This window comes from Chiloscyllium plagiosum, unplaced genomic scaffold (genome assembly GCF_037043375.1).
Source record: "Chiloscyllium plagiosum isolate Xiang-an unplaced genomic scaffold, Cpla_swu_hap1 HiC_scaffold_7, whole genome shotgun sequence".
Lineage (NCBI taxonomy): Eukaryota > Metazoa > Chordata > Chondrichthyes > Orectolobiformes > Hemiscylliidae > Chiloscyllium > Chiloscyllium plagiosum.
This window is the reverse complement of record NW_028270145.1, coordinates 115,509,572-115,528,756: the sequence shown is the minus strand read 5'-3', so window position 1 is coordinate 115,528,756 and position 19,185 is coordinate 115,509,572. Positions and strand designations below refer to the sequence as shown.

The 19,185-nt window shown below is 43.7% G+C and overlaps 1 protein-coding gene across 2 annotated transcripts in view; it reads left to right on the top strand.

The window, feature by feature from the left end:
• LOC122551842 (ATP-binding cassette sub-family B member 6-like) overlaps positions 1–19,185 on the top strand; it is a 264,001-nt gene that overhangs the window by 112,181 nt on the left and 132,635 nt on the right. For both annotated transcript variants that reach the window (XM_043694361.2, XM_043694362.2), the window contains exons 8-11: positions 5,715–5,824; positions 12,926–12,991; positions 14,669–14,794; positions 15,635–15,711. In XM_043694361.2, the coding sequence (XP_043550296.2) occupies positions 5,715–5,824; positions 12,926–12,991; positions 14,669–14,794; positions 15,635–15,711 (379 nt within the window). The remainder of the gene's footprint in view (positions 1–5,714; positions 5,825–12,925; positions 12,992–14,668; positions 14,795–15,634; positions 15,712–19,185) is intronic.

The window sequence follows — 19,185 nt, the reverse complement described above, 5'->3', positions numbered from 1 at the left end:
GTTTGCACATTCTACCCTTGTCTGCGTGGATTTTCTCCGGATACTCCAGTTAGACATAAGATGGATGAGCTTGAGGCTCTTTTGGAATTTTGCAGATATGATATTGTGGGGATAACTGAGACGTGGCTTCAAGTGGACAGGGCCTGGGAAATGAATATTCAAGGCTACACGTGCTATCGTAAGGACAGACTGACGGGCAGAGGGGGTGGGGTGGCCTTGTTAGTAAGGGAGGATATTCAATCCCTTGCGCGGGGGGACCTAGAGTCAGGGGATGTAGAGTCAGTGTGGATAGAGGGTAAAAAGACCCTCTTTGGAGTCATCTACAGGCCCCCCAACAGTAGTCTGGATGTCGGATGTAAGTTGAATCATGGGCTGAAATTGGCCTGTCGTAAAGATGTTACTACAGCGGATGTTTGGGCGGCACGGTGGCACAATGGTTAGCACTGCTGCCTCACAGCGCCAGAGACCCGGGTTCAATTCCCGCCTTAGGCGACTGACTGTGTGGAGTTTGCACATTCTCCCCGTGTCTGCGTGGGTTTCCTCCGGGTGCTCCGGTTTCCTCCCACAGTCCAAAGATGTGCAGGTCAGGTGAATTGGCCATGCTAAATTCCCCGTAGTGTTAGGTAAGGGGTAAATGTAGGGGTATGGGTGGGTTGCACTTCGGCGGGTCGGTGTGGACTTGTTGGGCCGAAGGGCCTGTTTCCACACTGTAAGTAATTTAATCTACAGTTGTTATGGGGGATTTTAACATGCAGGTAGACTGGGAGAATCAGGATGGTATTGGACCTCAAGAAAGAGACTTTGTGGAGTGCCTCAGAGATGGATTCTTAGAGCAGCTGGTGCTGGAGCCGACCAGGGAGAAGGCAATTCTGGATCTGGTATCGTGTAACGAACCAGAATTGGTCAGAGACCTCGAAGTGAAGGAGCCATTGGGAAGTAGTGACCATAATACATTAAGCTTCAATCTGCAATTTGAGAGGGAGAGGGTACAGTCGGAAGTGACAGTACTTCTGTTGAATAAAGGGAACTATGGAGCTATGAGGGAGGAGCTGGCCAAAGTTCAATGGTGCAATACCTTAGCAGGGATGACCGTGGAGGAACAATGGCGGATATTTCTGTGTATAATGCAGAAGTTGCAAGATCAGTTCATTCCTAAAAGGAAGAAAGATCCCAGGAGGAGGCATGGGCGCCGTGGCTGATGAGGGAAGTTAAGAAACATATAAAGTTAAAAGAGAAAATGTATAACATAGCAAAGATAAGTGGGAAAACTGAAGACTGGTAAGCTTTTAAAGAGCAACAGAAGATTACTAAGAATGAAATACGCAGAGGAAAAATGAGGTACGAAGGTAAATTGGCCAATAATGTAAAGGAGGATAGTAAGAGCTTTTTTAGGTATGTGCAAGGCAAAAAAATGGTTAGGACTAAAATTGGGCCCTTGAAGACAGAAACAGGGGAATATATTACGAGGAACAAAGAAATGGCAGAGGAATTAAATAGGTACTTCAGATCTGTGTTCATTGGGGAAGATACAAGCAATCTCCCTGAGGAATCAGTGGCTGAAGGACCTGAACTTAAGGGAATTTATATTTGCCAGGATTTGGTGTTGGAGAGACTGTTAGGTCTGAAGGTTGATAAGTCTCCGGGACCTGATGGTCTGCATCCCAGGGTACTGAAGGAGGTGGCTTGGAAAATCGTGGATGCGTTGGTGATTATTTTCCAGAGTTCGATAGATTCGGGGTCGGTTCCTGAGGATTGGAGGGTGGCTAATGTTATACCACTTTTTATGAAAGGTGGGAGAGAGAAAGCAGGAAATTATAGACCAGTTAGTCTGACTTCAATGGTGGGAAAGATGCTGGAGTCTATTATAAAGGATGAAATTACGGCACATCTGGATAGTAGTAACAGGATAGGACAGAGTCAGCATGGATTTATGAAGGGGAAATCATGCTTGACTAATCTTCTGGAATTTTTTGAGGATGTAACTCTGAAGATGGACGAGGGAGATCCAGTAGATGTAGTGTACCTGGACTTTCAGAAAGCTTTTGATAAAGTCCCACACAGGAGGTTAGTGAGTAAAATTAGGGCACATGGTATTGGGGACAAAGTACTAGATTGGATTGAAAATTGGTTGGCTGATAGGAAACAAAGGGTAGTGATAAACGGCTCCATTTCGGAATGGCAGGCAGTGACCAGTGGGGTACTGCAGGGATCTGTGCTTGGACCGCAGCTTTTTACAATATATGTTAATGATATAGAAGATGGTATCAGCAATAACATTAGCAAATTTGCTGATGATACAAAGCTGGGTGGCAGGGTGAAATGTGATGAGGATGTTAGGAGATTACAGGGTGACCTGGACAAGTTAGGTGAGTGGGCAGATGCATGGCAGATGCAGTTTAATGTGGATAAATGTATGGTTATCCACTTTGGTGGCAAGAACAGGAAGGCAGATTACTACCTCAATGGAATCAATTTAGTTAAAGGGGCAGTACAGAGAGATCTGGGTGTTCTTGTACACCAGTCAATGAAGGCAAGCATGCAGGTACAGCAGGTAGTGAAGAAGGCTAATAGCATGCTGGCCTTCATAACAAGAGGAATTGAGTATAGAAGCAAAGAGGTTCTTCTGCAGCTGTACAGGGCCCTGGTGAGACCACACCTGGAGTACTGTGTGCAGTTCTGGTCTCCAAATTTGAGGAAAGACATTCTGGCTATTGAGGGAGTGCAGCGTAGGTTCACAAGGTCAATTCCTGGAATGGCGGGATTACCTTACACTGAAAGACTGAAGCGACTGGGCTTGTATACCCTTGAGTTTCGAAGACTGAGAGGGGATCTGATTGAGATATATAAGATTATGAAAGGATTGGACACTCTGGCAGCAGGAAACATGTTTCCGCTGATGGGTGAGTGCCGAACCAGAGGACACAGCTTAAAAATACGGGGTAGACCATTTAGGACAGAGATGAGGAGAAACTTCTTCACCCAGAGAGTGGTGGCTGTGTGGAATGCTCTGCCCCAGAGGGCAGTGGAGGCCCAGTCTCTGGATTCATTTAAGAAAGAGTTGGATAGAGCTCTCAAAGATAGTGGAATCAAGGATTATGGAGATAAGGCAGGAACAGGATACTGATTAGGAATGAAGAGCCATGATCATGTTGAATGGTGGTGCAGGCTCGAAGGGCTGAATGGCCTATTCCTGCACCTATTGTCCATTGTCTATTTCCTTCCAGAGTCCAAAGATGTGCATTTTATGTCAGATTGGCCATGTTAAATTGCCCATAGTGTCCAGGGATGTGCAGGTTAAGTGGATTAGGAGAAAGTGAGGACTGCCGATGCTGGAGATCATAGTTGAGAGTGTCACGCTGGAAAGGCACAGCATGTTAGGCAGCATCTGAGGAGCAGGAGAATCGATGTTTTAGGTATAAGCCCTTCATCAGGAATGAGGCTGGATTAGCCATGGGACATGCAGGAGTAGGGTAAAGCAGTGAGTATGAGTACGATACTCTTCAGAGGATCCGTGTGCACTTGATGAGCCAAATGGCCTGTTCAACACTGAAGGGATTCTGTGATTCTATTCAAATCTAATAAATCTATGAAATGCTTCCAATTTAGTTTCACCTTTCATTAAATAAGGAGACAAATACTGTACACAGTATACAATAAGTAGTCTTATCAATGACCTATAAAACTGAAGCATGACATCATAAGTTTGTACTTAATTTCTCTTTCAAAAAACAAAGATTCTTTTTTAAATTTTTATTTAAACCAGCCTGTTCCTATGTGCCGTGACACATATCTTGAGCAGGTGGGACTTGAGCCCAGGTCTCTGGCCCAGATGTGGGATGGTACCACTGTAGCACAAGAGTCCCTTAAACACCCCCTTCTTTATGCACAGCCAATAACTCAAAGATTAGCCATGAAGATTCTATTAGCTTTTCTAATTATTTGCTTGTACCTACATACTAACCTTTTATAATTCATGCATTAGGACACTCGGATCGTTTTGCACTTCGGAGCTCTGCACCCTTTCACCGGTTAGATAACACGCATTTTTTTGTTACTGCCAAAAAGTATAATTTTACACTTTCCCACATTATGCTTCATAGTTTGCCTGATCTTTGACCATTCAGTTAATTAATCTTTTCAGTTTCCTTGTATCCTCTTCACAGTTTGAGGAGCCAAATGGCTTACTCATATACCTAATCCTTGTGTCCTTGTGATTAAGGGTAGTGTGGTGATTCTCTGAATCCCAGAGGTACTAGAACTACAGGCAAATGAAGCTCCTGACACTAGCCATACAGGGGACAGTGGAATGATGCTCTTAATTCCTGATAATTCCAACAGTGTTGTCAGTCTGGTAGCAGGCTCCTTTGCTATTCATACAGTGCAGTTCATGACTGTTACCCATTCCTCTTCAATGTTGTTTAGATGAGCAGATGTAATAAAACTAAGATCTCCATGATCAGGCTTCAAAACCAGAGTGTTGCTGGATACAACTCTTCCTTTTCTGATTGAGTTATGTTATCAGGGTTTAATGGAGCACTAGTGATAGTGACATACTCATACAATATGCAACTGGACAAAGTTAAAAATAGTCCAACAGGTTCATTTGGAAGCACTACCCTTCAGAGTGCTGTTCCTGTATCAGGTAGCTGTGGAGCAGGACCATAAGAGACAGAATTTCTAACTTTGTTCACCCCAATCCAACACCGGCTCCTCCACATAATATATAATTTAACCACACTCCTAGCAAGAGAGTTATAAATTCTGCTTCCCAAATTTTTAACTTTATGATGAGCACTAGGATGAGGTGATGGAAATCATTTTTGTCCCATTTTGTCTATTCCACTCTTTGGTGGCCACATTCTCCCTAACTCTTACCTTGGAGCCCTGTAATTCTTTCTCATTCAAATACTTAGTAACTTGCGAAAGAAAATGTCTGTTTAAGCCATGTCCATCACTCCTTCAGGCTAATCCCAGATCACAGTAACTTGTGATTTGATGATTTCGTAAGCCGTCTCTCACACTTTTACCAATGATCTTTAACTTATGTTCCGTGGTTACAAATCTCCCGCCACTGAAAATCAGCTTTCTTTATTACTCTATTAATATACTTTGTGATTATAGTAAATCTCCCCTTAACCTTCTCTATTCCAGGGAGAACAATTTCACTTCCTTCAGCCACTCTGTAACAAGTTTGCAATCCCTGATAATTCCTATAAAAGTGGTCTATACCTTCTCCAAAGTTTTGACATCCTTCCTAATACTTCAGCTGAGGAACGTGAGCAAACCTAAAGTTATGACCATCTGGAATGATAATGGCAGCAGAGACATGGAACACCACTACATGCTAGTTCCCCTCACAGAGCCACAGACCTTGAAAATATATCACTTTTTTTTTGTTGTGTGAAAGTGCTGGAAATCCATCCCAAACAGTACTGTGGGTCACCTTCACCACAGAGACTGCTGCTGACCCAGCCTGGAAAGCCCAAAATCCTTTTTTTTTGAAAAGGAATTAATTTGTACTTTGTCAGGAGTGTAACAGTACATTGTATGAATTTGGTGACAATTTGGTTCCTTGCTGGGGTGTTTGTACTCCGAGTAACTATCATTATGACCTGTACTGTTCACATTCATGTTTAAGTAGAAGCTCTTGCGGTTGTCGGCATAAGATATATCACTGTGTCATGCTAACTGGTGCTATTTCCTTTGGCCTACAGCCATAACTATTGTGATAACTGAATGGAGAACAAAATACAGGAGAGAAATGAACACCAGGGACAATGAAGCAAAGTCCAAGGCTGTTGATTCTTTGCTCAACTTTGAGACGGTAATGTTTGCTTGTCTAGTCTATTATTCCTCTGGCATTGGGCAGCTACTCGAGGGTAGTGGGAGATGTTGAAGGATGGTTCTGGGGAGGAAGAAGATGTGGAGAGAGGTGAGTGGAAGATGTGATGTGGGTGAAAATAGTGGAAGTGCTAACCAGTTAATGAAAGAAGGGAGCATGGGGAGAGGCAACAGGGTTTTTTTTTTGCCAGTTATGGTTAATTCACTCTTCTCTGGTGATCTTGCTACTTCAGTTTTAACTTAACCACTAGAGTAAAATGAAGGGAAGAAAAAACTTGTTTTTCTGCTGATGTCCAGCATATCCCACAGTGCTTTTGTGACAAAGGAATATTTTTGAAGTTTGGCCACTGTGATGTAGAAAGCACAGTAACTTTGCACACTGCAAGCTCCCACAAACAGCAATTTGACAAATCACCAGATACTAGATTAGAGTGGTGCTGGAAAAGTACAGCCATTCAGGCAGCATCCGAGGAGCAGGAAAATCGACGTTTCGGGCAAAAGCCCTTCATCAGGAATAGAGGCAGAGTGCCTGCAGGGTGGAGAGATAAATGAGAGGAGGGTGGGGGTGGGGAGAATGTAGCATGGAGTACAATAGGTGAATGGGGGTGGGGATGGAGGTGAGGGTTAGAGAGGAGGGTGGAGTGGATAGGTGGAAAGGAAGGTAGGCGGGTACAACAAGTCATGGGGACAGTGCTGAGCTGGAAATTTGGAATTGGGGTGAGGTGGGGGAAGGGGAAATGAGAAAACTGTTGAAGTCCACATTAATGCCCTGGGGTTGAAGTGTTCCAAGGCGGAAGATGAGGCATCCTTCCTCCAGGCGTCGGGTGGTGAGGGAGCGGCAGTGAAGGAGGCCCAGCACTTCCATGTCCTCGGCTGAGTGGGAGGGGGAGTTGAAATGTTGGGCCACAGGGCGGTGTGGTTGATTGGTGTGGGTGTCCCAGAGAAGTTCCCTAAAGCCATCTGCTGGGAGGCATCCAATCTCCCCAATGTAGAGGAGACTGTATCAGTTGCTCCCGATGCAATGTATGATATTGGTGGATGTGCAGGTAAAACTTTGATGGGTGTGGAAGGCTCCTTTGGGGCCTTGGATGGAGGTGAGGGAGGAGGTGTGGGCGCAGGTTTTGCAATTCCTGCAGTGGCAGAGGAAGGTGCCAGGATGGGAGGGTGGGTTGTAGGGGGGGCGTGGACCTGACCAGGTAGACACGAAGGGAACGGTCTTTGCGGAAGGCGGAAATGGGTGGGGAGGGAAATATATCCCTGGTGGTGGGGTCTGTTTGGAGGTGGCGGAAATGTCGGCGGATGATTTGGTTTATGCAAAGGTTGGTAGGGTGGAAGGTGAGCACTAGGGGCGTTCTGTCCTTGTTACGGTTGGAGGGGTGGGGTCTGAGGGCGGAGGTGCGGGATGTGGACGAGATGCGTTGGAGGGCATCTTTAACCACGTGGGAAGGGAAATTGCGGTCTCTAAAGAAGGAGGCCATCTGGCGTGTTCTGTGGTGGAACTGGTCCTCCTGGGAGCAGATACGGCGGAGGCGGAGGAATTGGGAATACGGGATGGCATTTTTACAGGAGGTAGGGTGGGAAGAGGTGTAATCCAGGTGGCTGTGGGAGTCAGTGGGTTTGTAAAAAATGTCGGTATCAAGTCGGTCGTCATTAATGGAGATGGAGAGGTCCAGGAAGGGGAGGGAGGTGTCAGAGATGGTCCAGGTAGTTACATCGTAGTTACACCGGCACCACTCCACCTCTTTCTCCGCTACATTGATGACTGCACTGGCGCCACCTCGTGCTCCCGCAAGGAGGTTGAGCAATTCATGAAATTCACCAACACATTCCATCCTGACTTTAAACTTAGCTGGTATTATTGTTGTTGTATTCTGCTGCCATTCTGGGGAATCTCTTTAAAAGTAGTTCTTCCTTACTGCAGTCTACAGCTTTTAAAGGCAAAGTCCTTGCAATGTATCCTTTACTCTGCTGTTTGTTTCAGCTGAGTGTATTACAATGAAGTTATCTCCTTAATTATGAAACATGGTGTGAATTGGTTTTGTCCTGAGTAGCAGTCAAACAGGCAGATTGCTCATATGGATTTAATTGGGATCTCATTCATTAATGTTGCACTGTTCCCAGTTAAATGTTAACAGCCTGTATTTCCAGTGGTAATCAAGGTCATGGGATTTCTTTGCCTCCATCTCCTTTTAGGAACATCTTAGTGCCATCTGCAGGATTTTGCAATCTGCAGCACATACTTGCTACATCTGGGTGACTGAAACTATGCCTCCTGGGGCCAGCATTTTTCATCAGTTTGCAAACTGGGCTAGCTGTTTACAGTGAGAAAGACATTCAGATTTCCCCACAAATCCACAGAATCATAGGCCACAGACGCGGTCACCAAAGAACCCATGAAATAATCAGGATTGTTTGTCAATTAAAGTTCTATGTTGGTTGGTATGTACCTACCCAATGATAATCATGCATGCCTGTGCAAGATATCAGACAAGCTGCCATGATGTCTTCATTCTGCCCTATTAAGTATCCCACAGATATTCCAAGCTCCAAACTGACTCCGTAGATTACTCCTTGAATTTGAGGAATACTTTTAGGATGAAGCTGGTGACTACTTCCAGTACATTAGTACTGATGTACTGGAGCATGTACAAAAGAGCACAAGAATAGTTATTGATCAAGTGATAGGTCACCATCGGTGCCATGGCAAATCTTGGATCTGCTCTTTAATGTGCAGCAACTTGGATATGCTGAGTGATGGTGATGTATTCTGTGAAGACTGGAGCTGAATGAGGTGATGATAAAATCAGAGTGTGGGGATTGGCATGTACCGTGCTACTCATATTTCCCCAGGTTATTGAACCTTGGTCATATCTCTGAGCAAAGGTGTGCTGTTCTGCATCTGACCTCATTAGTTATTTCCGCCTAAACTTTGCTTCATAAGCTAGCTTCTTTCTCTCATCTGCTGGGATAAGTAGCTTTACGGGCCCTTACATTACCGCAGCATGACCTCCATGGGTGCCCCTTAGAATATAAGAGTTCAGTGGGGAGGGAAACTACCAAATTGAGACCCCTATAATTGAAGTTGTGGTTTAAGTCCTGATTGTTGAAGTATGCATCCATTCTGACCCTTACTGGGGTCCCATGTTTAAACTTTGAGGTTTGAACAATAGGGTGAGGATTGCAATCAGGTTCGCCTGCTCGCATTTAGTCTGGCCATTCGAAAGCAGGATTGTGTTGGGTTAATTAAAAATCTGCAACAAAGCCGTGTTTGCCAACTTTCAGTTTACCACCTTGTGAGTGCTTCTTGTTTGTCAAAATTCTACCTTGTCACTTTGGTGAGAACTTTTACGTTCACCAGAATAGGGAGATAGGGTTTCTGTGTAATATGTTATGTGACAAACAGCATAGAATTATAGAATCCCTGGTGTGGAAACCGACCATTTGGCCCAACAAGTTCACACCAACCCTCTGAAGAGTAACCCTCCCAGACCCATTCCACTACATTTACTCCTGGTGCATTCCTGATGAAGAGCTTATGCTCGAAACATTGACTTTCCTGCTCCTCAGATGCTGCATGACCAGCTGTGCTTTTCCAGCACCACACTTTTTGACACTAATCTTCAGCATCAGCAGTCCTCACTTTCTCCTCTCTGACTAATACACCTAACCTACACACATCCCTGAATGCTATGGGCAATTTAGCGTGGCCAGTTCACCCTGACCTGCACATCTTTGGACTGTGGGAGGAAACCAGAGCACCCGGAGGAAACCCACGCAGACACTGGGAGAGTGTGCAAACTCCACACAGTCACCCGAGGCTGGAATTGAACCCGGGTCCCTGGCGCTGAGGCAGCAATGCTAGCCACTGAGTCACCATGTCACATCTCTGTCCTTAGTTTTCTCATACAGTTGCATTGGAATGTCAGCCTTGATTTTCTTTCAATGCACTCAGGTCCTGGAGTGGGACTTCAACCCTGATCTTGAGCTTGAATGGTAAGACTGCTACCCATTGAACTATAGCTTCTCCTGTTGGGCACTCTGTGGTGGTTGAATTATTGACTACCTTGTGAGAATGTGACATTTTTTTAAAAAGTTCTCCCATGTTATATAATTTTGTTTTAATGAAACTATCTGAACATAACAGTTGAGATGGACGCTGCCCTTTCTTGTGTCATTTGCTGGCTTTAGTGAATTACGGCCTCCTAAATTACCTTTGATCTCACTACTGCTTTGGTGCTGGAGGGAAGTGAATTAGTGACATGTTTAACATCACAGGATTGCACTTTCTGCTCTGTTAGCCGCAGAACATGATGAGACGTTGAAGATGCAGCCGTGATTTTAGCTCTCAACTGCAGTCCTGTGCCTTGCAGCATTCTGGAAAGCCATCAAAGGGTTTAACATTTCCCACCTCTTCCTGACTCTTCCCTCTGAAATTTTCTTCTTTGCTACTGGGATCAAATGAACTTCAAAGCATATTTGAATACAGAATGGTACTAATCAGGTGAAATGGAATGACGCGTTTCTGCTTGGTAGTCTGTGCCCTGTACAAAGTGAGCTACAACCAATTCACTTCCTTTTGATTTTGTTTCAAGGGACAAAAGTTGAATAAACTCTCAAGAATTACGGACATCCATGTGTCTGGCTGCTTTCTCTGCAGATGAATTGCTTCTTTGAGAGCCTTTCTGCCTGCTGTGTTGTTATAGGTAGATCTTGAGATCCTGTAGCACTAAAGAGCAGTTGTCAGGTTTCCCCAGGGTGGGGGAGTCCAAAACTAGAGGGCATAGGTTTAAGGTGAGAGAGGAAAGATTTAAAAGGGACCTGAGAGGCAACCTTTTCCTATCGAGGGTGGTGCATGAATGGAATGAGCTGCCAGAGGAAGTGGTAAAGACATTTAGACAGGTACATGGATAGGAAAGGTTTTGAGGGTCAATGGACCTAGTTCACTTTAGCAAACCTGGTCAGCATGGACGAGTTGTGCCGAAAGGCCTGTTTCTGTGCTGTATGATTATATGGCTCTAGGTTGTAGCTCAGCAATCAAATCTGAGCCAGAAGGCTGAAGGATTTAGTCCTTCTCCAGATATTTGATTGCATATCACCAATGCAATCTTGGAGGTGCTATCTTTCAGATAAGAGTTTGTCTGATTGGGTAGACATAAAAGATCTGTTGGCAATCATTTTTGTAGAGGAGGGAAGTTCGGCTGTTCTAATCAACATATAATCAATGTCACTGAAACAGATACAGTCATTTCTGCTATAACACAATAATTCCATTCTCATGCAACCCCGTGTTATAGACAATCACGTAATAGCAGCACCATTTAAACTAATGGGGTCAGAATTGCCTTATAACCAATACCTGTTATAAAAGTTTGTGCTTTCGAAACAGTGTCCTTGATCCATCAACCACGTTACAGCAAATTCGCATTAATGAAATGCACATTATAGCAGAACAACCTGTAATCCAGTCATTATCAGTTTGTTGGAACTTGCACAGAAATTAACTGTGATGATTCCTATGTAACAATAGTGACTGAATCATCAAAATACTTCATTGACTGTAAAATAGTTTGGCTAGGCAAAAGTGAGGACTGCAGATGCTGGAAACCAGAGTTTAGATCAGAGTGGTGCTGGAAAAGCACAGCAGGTCAGGCAGTATCCGAGAAGCAGGAAAATCAACGTTTCAGGCAAAAGCCCTTTGGGTCATCCTGAGATAATGGAAATTTTTCTAACTCGATTCAGGGGGTGATTCTCCCAGTGTGGAGCTGCTTTTGAATGGAATTTCAGGCAAAGATGACAGTCCACTTTTCACAACTTGAATTTCTGTCTGGTATATCCTTGATTAGGAGGGGAAAATAATCTTTAATATACTCACTGAAACAACACCAAGTTTCTTTAAGTGGTTGATTAATTCTTTATCTGCATACTGCATGTCTGTGCACAACAATCATTGTACTCCAATAATAATGGATTGTTTTAAGCATTTTGGCTATGTAAAATGTGGGAGAAGGTGCTGTGTAAATCCAAGCAAATTTTTCTTCTCTACTTCCTTTCCTCACCCTTACAAACATAAAGAGCAAGTGTAGGTGACTTGGCCTCTTGGTGAAAATGAGGGCTGCAGATGCTGGAGATTAGAGTCCAGAGTATGGTGCTGCAAAAGCACAGCAGGTCAGGCAGCATCTGAGCAGCAGGAGAGTCGATGTTTTGGACAAAAGCCCTTCATCAAGATTGAAGCTGTGAGCTGAGGCAGTGGAGAGATAAATGGGAGGGGGTTGGGGCTTGGGGGAAAAGTAGCTGAGTGTGCAATAGGTGAATGGAGGTGAGAGGGTAATGGTGATAGGTCATATGGAAGGGCAGAGTGGATAGGTAGGAAGGAAGATGGACAGGTAAGATGGGTCATGAGGGTGATGCTGAGTTGGAAATTTGGAACTGGGATATGGTGAGGGAAGCCACGCCTGGAGGAAGAACGCATCATCTTCCACCTCAGGACCCTCCAACTCCATGGCATCAATGTGGATTTCACCAGTTTCCTCACTTCCCCTCCCACCACCTTATCCCAGACACAACCCTCCAAACCACCCTCATGACCTGTTCTACCTATCCATCTTCTTTCCCACCTATCTGCTCCACCCTCCCCTCTGACCTATCACCTTTACCCCACCTCCATGCAACGATCTCACTCTCAGCTACCTTGCCCCCTTCAATCCCACCCTCCTCCAATTTACCTCTCCACCCCTTCGGCTCCCGGCCTCATTCCTGATAAACGGGCTTTGCCCAAAACGTTGACTCTCCTGCTCCTCGGATGCTGCCTGTCTTGCTGTGGTTTTCCAGCACCACACTGTTGACTACCTGGCCTCTCGGGCCTGCTCTGCCATTCATTATTATAGTTGGTCTGGTTATTGCACATTCTTGCCTTTTCCTAGTAACCTTTCACTCCCTATTTATCAAGAACGTGTCTATCGCTGTCATAAAATATTCAAAGACCACGGTTCCACTACCTTTTCAGGAATAAAGTTCCAAGACACTCAATCTTCTGAGAAAAGTACCCACAATAGACAAAACTGATATTTCTTTCCTTTACCTCCAGGTGAAGTATTACAATGCTGAGAGTTATGAGGTTAACCGTTTCAATGATGCCATACTGAAGTACCAGGTAAGTGCACCAGAACGACATCCCAATTGTGGCAATGCTGCAGAATAGATCATCACCTTTTATTCAGAAGTAAAAACTGCTAACTTCTGGAATTTGAAATGTAAACCAATATTTCTGGATATATCTCCATCAGGTGTGACATCATCTTTGGAGACAGAAACAGGAGAACGTGTTCACTCATGACCATTGAACTAAGATGTTGATGCTATTTCTTTCTCCACAGATGATGCCAGACCTGCAAAGTCTTTCCAATATTTGCTGCTTTATTTTGATTCTTCTGTTTAGCTCCATAACCGTGCAGTCAACTTTTGGAATTTTGGTTTAGTGCCAATCCCAGCATGGAGGTCAGATCTGTGGTTCTCACAATGCACTGGTTTGTGCTGCTGCTAATGCACTAAACCAAACCTTGCTTGATTCACTCGCACTTACAAGAGGCAAGCCTTCTCAAAGCATATTTCTTTTCCTGTTGTGTCAGTTGACTCTTGAAGACTGTTCTTGTAAGTGACATAAGAAATAGGAGCACGAGTGGACTATTCAGCTCACCAACCTTGTTCTGTCATTCAGAAAGTTCATGGCTGATCTGGTTAGGCCCTTAGCTCCACTTTGCTATCCATCCCACCATAACTCATGACTGTCTTGTAAATCAAATATCTCTTGTGTGTTGAGTGTATTTAATGAGCTCATCTGTGCACTGGTAATCAAAACTCAATACCTGTCATTTGCAGTATCAATGTGTTGATTCAATCACCAAAATGGCCAGGACTCAGGAAACAATAAAATGTGATGGCTTCTCATGGTCCACTAGGTTTTCTGTGACAAAGATCGAATTGCTGACAGCCATAGACGAATGGAGACTAACGGATCTGGGTTTTGGAAATTGGTCACAGTCTAACTGTGTCAAGGTTTTTCAAGATGGTCAGAGGTCCTGGTATTTGGAAACTTTACCAGGTTCCCAGGAGCTTTTATTGAGAAAAGAGTTTCATTAGAGATATTTTCAGCATCTGAGATATCTTCCTTCTAAATCACTTAGATCTGCAGCACAGAACACTAAATCCAGAAAAGGTTGTTAGGCAACTAATAACATAGAAGTTCCTTTTGTCTTTTCAAATTGGGCCTTCCAGTCATTAAGCGCCATAATCATCCTTGTAAAAGAAGCTTTGCATGCCTTCTGTAAGGTCAGTTGTTTTTTCTGGAAGCAGCAGGTGGCTATAGTGCACATTAAATTATTGATTTTTGTCCTTGGTATAATCTCACTGAAACCTTTTCAATCCACAAAATATCAAAACTGTTGCATTGTTTCCAATTTTTCCTGATGTTCTAAAATGTAAATATGTATTCCCAGAGGTCAAATCCTACCCTGTTGGGACAATAAAATACTGACATGAACTGATTTTGGGGGTATTGGTCTGCACAGTGTGGATGCGCTTTGGTGTAAAACCAGCTTTTTGGTGGTCCAGAATCAAGTGCCAGGCCAACCCCGTTGTGAATTTGAGCATTGGCAATATTCAGACAAAAATATAGAAGCATCTCGTCATGTCAGGTAAAATCTGTGGAGAGAGAAACAGTTCTTGTTTCAGATCACTGACCTTTCATCCAGATTTGATACGTTTCCTTCATTCACATTTGCTCCTGGAACTGAATCTGTTACTGCTTGTGTTTCTTGATATTTTAATTAAGGTGGCAGAATGGAAAACAAGTGCCAGTCTGGCCCTTCTGAACCAAACACAGAACCTGATCATTGGCCTTGGGTTGCTAGCTGGGTCACTCCTCAGTGCTTACTTTGTCACAGAGAAAAAGCTTCAGGTCAGTAGCATCTTACTTTCTTGGGTAAATGTTGCAATTATCTCTAACATTACAAAGAACAAAGAAAATTTATAACCCAGGAACAAGCCCTTCGGCCCTCCAAGCTTGAGCCGATCCAAATCCACTGTCTAAACCGAACACCCAATTCCTAAGCATCTGTATCCCTCAGCTCCCCACCTACTCATGTATCTGTCCAGACTCACATTAAATGAATCTACCGTGCCTGCCTCTATATCCTCTGCTGGCAACGCATTCCAGGCACCTACCACCCTATGTGTAAAGTACTTGCCGCATGTATCCTCCTTTAAACTTTTCACCTGTCACCTTGAACATGTGACCTCTCGTTATTGAATCCCTCACTCTGGGAAAAAGCTTATCTCTATCTACCCTGTCAATGCCCTTCATGATTTTGTAAACCTCAATCAGGTCCCCCCTCAGTCTCCTTTTTTCTAATGAAAACAATCCTAACCTACTCAACCTCTCTTCATAGCTAGCACCTTCCATACCAGGCAACATCCTTGTAAACCTTCTCTGCACCCTCTCCAAAGCGTCCACATCCTTTTGGTAATGTGGCAACCAGAACTGGACACCGTATTCTAAACGCGGCCGAACCAAAGTCTTGTACAATTTTAACATGACTTGCCAGCTCTTATACTCAATATCCTGTCCGATGAAGGCAAGCATACTATATGCCTTCTTGACCACTCTACCCACCTGTGCAGCCACCTTCAGGGTACAAAGGACCTGAACTCCCAGATCTCTCTGCTCATCAACTTTTCCCAAGGCTCTTCCGTTTATATTCTCAGTATTCTAATTGAATGTTCTTGTTTTTCTGCATAGGTTGGTGATTTTGTCCTGTTTGGAACTTACATTATTCAGCTTTACACTCCGCTCAATTGGTTTGGGACATACTACAGGTTCGTGACCTTGGATATTGCTGTTTTCCTCCTTTTGTGCTAATTTTCTCCAACTGCCACCCATTTAGAGTCATAAAGATGTACAGCATGGAAATAGACCCTTCGGTCCAACCCGTCCATACCGACCAGATATCCCAACCCAATCTAGTTCTGCCTGCCAGCACCCAGCCCATATCCCTCCAAACCCTTCCTATTCATATACCCATCCAAATGCCTCTGAAATGTTGCAATTGTACCAGCCACCACCACATCCTCTGCCAGCTCATTCCATTCACGTACCACCCTTCGTGTGAAAAAGTTGCCCCTTAGGTCTCTTTTGTATTTTTCCCCTCTCCCTCTAAACCTATGCCCTGTCTCGGTGGGCTGAAGGCCCTGTTCTTGTAGTGTATTGTTCTGTGTTCTTACCCTAGACTCTCTGGCCAATGTTAGCCAGTGAATGCACTATTATAGAAAGAAGGATCAACAGGTATAGTGCTGAAGTTAAGGAGAGGATCGAGAACGCATCCATACCCTAGCTGAATTCAGTACCGTCAAGAGAGGGAAAAGAGAAACATCCTGCTTACCTCATGATATTCAGTAACCAGCCTTGGTCCAATTTTTCCGCCAACCTCAAAAAAAGACAGAAATTAAAGAAGAAACTCAGCAGGTCTGGCACCATCTGTGGAGAGAAAGCAGAATTAACATTTCATGTTCAGTGACTGTTTGACTTGCTTTGTTGTAGTGCTTTATCAGACAAATAGGGTTTTAGTTAGTATTGGAAATGGCAGGAGTGTGTGTGGTTTATTAGATGCCATGATTTTATCAAATGGTGGAATAAAATCAATGGGATTACTTCTCTTGTGTCTTATGATCTTATCAAATCTTGAATACCCGTATCATTCCACATACATTGAAAATCTTCAAAACGCTGTGGCAGTTGACCATGTTATCATTTGTTTAATTGATGGGGAATGTTGGTCAGGACATGAGAACTTTCTGCTGTTCTTCTGATAGTACCTTAGGATCTTCACAATCCACTTGAAATATCAGAAGCGGCAGGGAGGGATTTAATTGATGACCTCCCCATGAAGAATGCTAACTCATACTGCTTCAGGACACTGGGCAGTAGCAGCCTCGGTTAGACACTTAACCTCTTTATTGACGTGAATCCACAACCTGCTGAGCCTGTACCATTATGACCCATTCTCAGATGCTTCAGTTCCTTTCAGCCTTAAGCTTTTAAAGAAGTGTTTCTGTTCACATTAATGTGTCAAACCACAACATGTGGCAAGAATGATATAATTGAAAATATGGAGTCCTGTGGTCTTGTTGTGGTATCCCCACTACCAATAAAATAACAGTAAAACACCACACAGTTGCTAAAACAAAAGCAATACACTGCGGATGCTGGAAATCAGAAATTTTTTAAAAATTGCTGAAGAAACCTGAGTCTGGCAGCATCTGTGAAGAGAGAAACAAAGTTAACATTTCAGGTTTGATACAGGCTATCTCTAAAAGGACAGCATCTTCTCTCTCCTTGCAGAGGAGTAATGAATAATTGGAATGTAGCCAGCTATATCTCACTCACCACTTGCCTATTTGCTACCACCTCCAACTGGCGATAGAGACTGAACAACTTGTATGCTAACTGCCCTGTGCCTGGAGTAAAGAATTGAGAACGGTGGGAAAGAAGAAGATCGGAGATCAGAAGGACTCGAAATAAAGGGCACGTCGATGAATCCTGTGAACTGGTGCAATTAAACTGTGTTCCCTTTTTTCCTTCCACCTATAACATCTATATTTTTTGTTTGTCCATGTCTGTCTGTCTGTGTGTAAGAGTTTAAATTAGAGAATTATAAGTTTTTTTTGTCAGACATAACGCTTATTCCTTTGGAAAAAAAAAGTAGTTTCTTGTGAAGTACATAAATCTAGTCCATGATTTCTATTAACCTGGACTTGTTAGTGGTGAAGCTTTTGTTGTTCCATCACCACTTGCTGCCAGCCCAGTCTGGCAGATTTATCCTTCAGGATTCTCATTAGTAATGGTGCTACCAAACCATTCTTGGCAATGGATATCAACGTCCCCCATTCAGAGTATATTCTGTGCCCTTTCTAAGTGGCATTCAATATAGAGGAGTACCAGTCATCAGCCGAGAATGAGGCTGTATGAGCTAATCAGGTTTCCTTGTTCATGTTTGAGCTGATAACCTGAGATTTCATTGTGCCTGAAGTCAATGTAGAATGCTGCTAGGTCCTCTCTGTTTCCTCTCTCTGTGCAACTGATTCGTCACCTTTGATGAATCTTTCCTGCTGATAGGACAGGACAGATTGAAGGAAGTTGTTGAGGTGTCTAGGTTTTTAGATTAGATTAGATTACTTACAGTGTGGAAACAGGCCCTTCGGCCCAACAAGTCCACACCAACCCGCCGAAGCGCAACCCACCCATACCCCTACATTTACCCCTTACCTAACACTATAGGCAATTTAGCATGGCCAATTCACCTGACCCACACATCTTTGGACTGTGGGAGGAAACCGGAGCACCCGGAAGAAACCCACGCAGACACGGGGAGAACATGCAAACTCCACACAGTTAGTCGCCTGAGGCGGGAATTGAACCCGGGTCTCTGGCACTGTGAGGCAGCAGTGCTAACCACTGCGCCACCGTGTTAGCTAGAAGGTATTATTGGGTGAATATGATTGCGTCTGGCTGTGGCTTGCCTAGTCTAGGACAGCTGACTCTAATTTTGGTTCAGGTCCCAAATTGTCAATAAGGAGGATAAGAGCTTTGTTAATAAGGGCTTTACAAGGTCATCCAGATTGGATACACATTATTGCTTTCGATAGCGAGGTATATGGTTGAATCTGTTTTCATGTGTTTCAACTTCATTATACTGGCTGGTAAAACTGAGTGGCTTACTAGGCAATTTTAGAGGGCAATTAAGAGTCAACCACATTGAGTCAGAAGTCACATGTGAACCTAACAAAAACAGATTACAGATTTTATTCACTGAAGATCATCAGTGAACCAGAGGGATTCTTATTATACTCCAATAATATCATAGTTATTCTTAGTGTGGCTAGAAAGGCAAATGTTTCTTTCTTAAGGGGCAGTCCTGGGACTTCCTTCATTTATCCAATTCAGTTGCTCACTGTGACAAATTTGGACTATGCTGATAATCACAGAAGTTAAAGTGACCTTCTGCCTAAGATATGAATAGAGTGGACTTACTGTAGAAGAGAATTCATTAGATCTGAAAATCAATATCGAATCCTTCCAAATCTCAATGGACTGAACAGTCTGGTCTTGTTCCTTATAGTCTTGTGGTCCCCATGCTAATGTGACGAGTGATCCTTGACTCTTCTGTTGAAGCAAACATTGCAGGGATGTGACCATAACTTTTCTCAAAGGTTCCATATCCTTTTTCACCTTAATCTTTTGGAGGTTTTGTAATATCTAATCAGTTTGAGACATGAGCACGTATTTGAGTTACC